The following is a 3,725-nucleotide window of genomic DNA, read 5'->3' as shown; positions in this document are numbered from 1 at the left end:
CACAGTCACAGCAACCACAGCTGCAGCCAAGGCTGCAGCCACAGCAACTACAGCTGCGACTGTGTTCACAGTCACAGCAACCACAGCTGCAGCCATGGCTGCAGCCACAGCAACCACAGCCACAGCCACAGCAACCACAGCCACAGCCACAGCCACAGCAACCACAGCTGCAACTGTGGTCGCAGCCACAGCAACCACAGCAACCACAGCAACCACAGCAACCACAGTTGCTGCTGCTGCAGCAGCCACAGCCACAGCAGTATTTACAGCCAGAGCTGCAGAGGCAGTCTGAGCCTTTGTATGTATTGATTCCAAAACAGTGTCAGCCACCTAGGGCTCCTGTCCCTCCACGGCCAGTACCACCATCTTACCCCCAGAGGTCTAATATTCAGCACTGGGCAGTGTCAGCTCAGCAAAGTGGTCTCCTTAACCTTGCTGAGACTGGGAGGGTTAGCCAGCCTCAGGCAAGTGTGGTATGTCAGCTAGGCTCCGCCCAGCAGAGTCATGGGCATAGCCTTCCGTCACAGAGCTTCCAGTACCCTGCTGCCCCGGTAGAACAGCTGCAGGCTAGAGGCCAGAATGTGCAGCTGCGAGTTATGCCACAGAGAGTGCTTGTGCCCAGAGCAGTCATTCAGCATAGTCACCAGGAACACACAGGTGGCCAGGATAGAGGTACAGGGAGGGGAGGACCACCAACTGCCCCACAGTCTTAAGTCTTGCCTCATTTTCCTTCTCTCAAAATAGGCACCAGTATTGAACTAAAGCAGTTGCAGTTTTTACCTCATTTTTTGGTGTTTTTAATGTGCCAATGTTTTATATCTTAAAAACAAAAAAGCACAACAGTACAGCTTTACATAGAAATCAGGAAGGAATTGTTTAAACTAACACTATTTCACTTGCTATTTTTTGTTGTTGATAAAGTCAAGTTTATTGTAATGTCATGATGTGTATCCACATCTAAACTAGGTTAATTTTACTTTTCTCCAGATTGGCATTTATCTAATTATTAAAATTGCAACAGTACACTTTAATAATTTAGAGGCTTATTTGAAAATGGTGATGTAAAACATGCATTTCGCTGTTTTAACTATTTTTTTTGAGGAGCAAGGGAGGAGCATATCCTCCTTGATGACTTTTCTTTGAGACAGGGTTTCTCTCAGTAGCCCTGGCTACCCTGGAACTCACTACCTAGACCAGGCTAGCCTCAAACTCACAGAGACCCATCTGCTGCTTCTGCCTCCTGAGTGCTTGTGCCCAGAGCAGCTAGGATTAAAGATGGGTACCACCAGCACCTGTCCTCTTTTAACAATTTTAAAGATGCAGCTTAGTATTAATAAGTACAATCCCATTGTTGTGCAACATAGTTCTAGAACATTTTTGATTTGGGGGATTGAAACTGTACCTGATAACCGTCAATTTCCCATTTCCTATCCCTGACCTGGGCTGCAACTCTTCTACTTTTGGCACAGAGTCACCAAGATTCATACATGTTGTGCCTTGTGACAGAAGGTCATGGCTGTAAAACTCATTTCCCTGTGTTAAATACATAAAAACTTGAGTTGTGATCCAGGAGAAATGTCTTTCAAGGGAACTTGGTATTTCTTTAGATTAAAAAGCTTGAGTGAGGGTCTGAAATGCAATTGATGCAGGTGCGCTGTGAAACACTAATACATTTTTTTGTTTGTTTATTAGAGACAGGGTTTCTCTGGGTAGCTCTGGTTGTCCTGAATTCACCCTGTAGACCAGAGTGGCCTGAAAACTCACAGATGTCCACCTGCCTCTGTCTCCGGAGGAAGTGCCGCTAGTAAAGGTGTGCACCACCCCCACCTGGCCTGATTAGGACTATCACACTGAAATTGAGTATAGCCTAGGCTGGCACTCCTGTGCAAGGGAGCCCATGGCAGACTTGTCTGATGAGCATCCCACCCTCAGAAGGTTTGCCCTGCAAGCAGGGCTCTGGCAGACCCCAGCTCTCCTCCAGACCCTGGCACTGGCCTGGAAAAGGCCACTGGGGTGGCTTGCTGTGGCTCTCCTTGTGAAGCCGTTTTTGTGTTTTAGAACATTCTAGGTTACTGGCACGGAGGCAATAAGTAAGAACCTAAAGCGCAGTCTTCCAGACTGCTTCTTGCATGCCTACAGTTGTCTGAGGCTGGTAAATGGGAAGCCCTCCTCCTCTGCCCCCACCCCGTTTCGTCCTCATCAGTTGTTTGACACTGCCCACCTCATCTCAGTTCCTCATCTCAGGGGACTGGGCTGCCCTGCCTTTTAGAGGGTTGAGGTTGGAGCAGTTCTGTAACAAGCATTGATCCACATCAAGGTGCAGCCCCTTAGCATTTATAACATTGGCAGTGCTGTGCAGCCAAGCCCTCTCTGTTTCCAACACATGCGTAGCACTTCAAAAGAAGTCCTGGCCCCATTAAGCACTAGCAGGAAGCCATCCTCCCCCTCCCCCCCCCCCCCCCCCCCCCTCCCCCCAGCCACTGGCAACCACTAATTTGCTTTGTGTCTCTATGAATTGACTTATTCCCCGTGTTTATATTAGGTGAATTTTACAGTGTTTTATATATACAACTTTGTACTTTTGTGTCTGCCTTTTTGCCTGGCAGGTGCTTAATGTTTGTTCATATTGTACTGTGTACCAGCACTTTGGTCCTCAGTCCCTTGTCTGTCTATGGCTTGGTCTGTTTCCACCTGTGGGCTATTGTGGGTAGTGGTGCTGCCATTGGCCATGGACAGGGTTGTTTTACTGCCTATGCCTTGTTCTTCTGTAACTCTGAAGGGTAATCTGCCTATGTGAAACTTGCCTCTGTAAGGAAGTGCACATGTATGTTTGTTTGCCTTTTTCCCTAAGAAGAAATGGAAACTTGGTCTGTCAGGTCTGAAAGAGGTTAACAAAGGTACAGGTGACTGTGATCGCCACTGGTGTAAACCTGTACTGAGGTCCTGCTGGTGCTCTTCAACAAAGATTTGACCTCCTTCAAGCATGCTGGTCACATTTGCCACCAGAGTGACAGCGAGCTGACTGGAGCATCCTGGACATTGCTGGGAGTGTGTGATCGCACTTGGAAGAAGTGAAGTAGCCCAGTGAGCTGCGAAGAACGAGAGCAGATCTGACCTCGGTGCAGCGCCAGTTTTGGTGTCCTTTCTCCTTTAGCTCTGTATGTGGTCCATTCAGTTACAATAAGCAGGATGTTTTGCTCCAGTGGTGTACCCTTCCTTTTCAGACAAATAAATTTGCCTTTGTTTCCACTTACTGTTTAGTGGCCTCTGTTATTTCTCTGGAATTCTCTATCTTGCTATTTGAATTCGGTTTCAATTGAGAATATTAGTTGGTTACATTTTGTGACTTCACTTGAACCTCTTTCTCTAGCCTACCTTTTTGGTAGTCCTATATGTCCTGAAGCTCACTATGTTCGAGGCTGGCCTTGAACTCACTGAGATATGCTTTCCTCTGCCTTCAGAGTACTTAAAGTAAAGGCACGTGCCACCACAGCCAGCTTTTCCTTCCTAAGACAAATTCTTACTCATTATTCAAAATTTCTTTCTCTCTCTCTCCCTCCCTCCCTCCCTCCTCCTCTCTTTGTTTTATGGGTGTGTACATGCATGGAAGTGTAGGTATGTCATACCTTTAAGACAGTGTCTCTTGCTGTTTCTGCTGCTGTTCTGTATGCTCCAGGAGAGGTGGCTCCTGAGGTTCAGGGTGATTCTCCTGTTGGAACTCTCTT

General features: G+C 47.3%; 1 protein-coding gene across 1 annotated transcript in view; it reads left to right on the top strand.

Annotated features, from left to right (window-relative positions):
• LOC110286284 (transcription factor SPT20 homolog) overlaps positions 1-2,269 on the top strand; it is a 4,756-nt gene extending 2,487 nt beyond the window's left edge. The window contains exon 2 of the mRNA XM_021152722.1: positions 2,069-2,269. Coding sequence (XP_021008381.1) covers positions 2,069-2,269 — 201 coding nt within the window. The remainder of the gene's footprint in view (positions 1-2,068) is intronic.
• Positions 2,270-3,725: the final 1,456 nt, after the last annotated feature.

The sequence above is a fragment of the Mus caroli genome, chromosome X (genome assembly GCF_900094665.2).
Source record: "Mus caroli chromosome X, CAROLI_EIJ_v1.1, whole genome shotgun sequence".
Taxonomy (NCBI): domain Eukaryota; kingdom Metazoa; phylum Chordata; class Mammalia; order Rodentia; family Muridae; genus Mus; species Mus caroli.
This window is presented reverse-complemented; position numbering and strand designations above follow the sequence as displayed.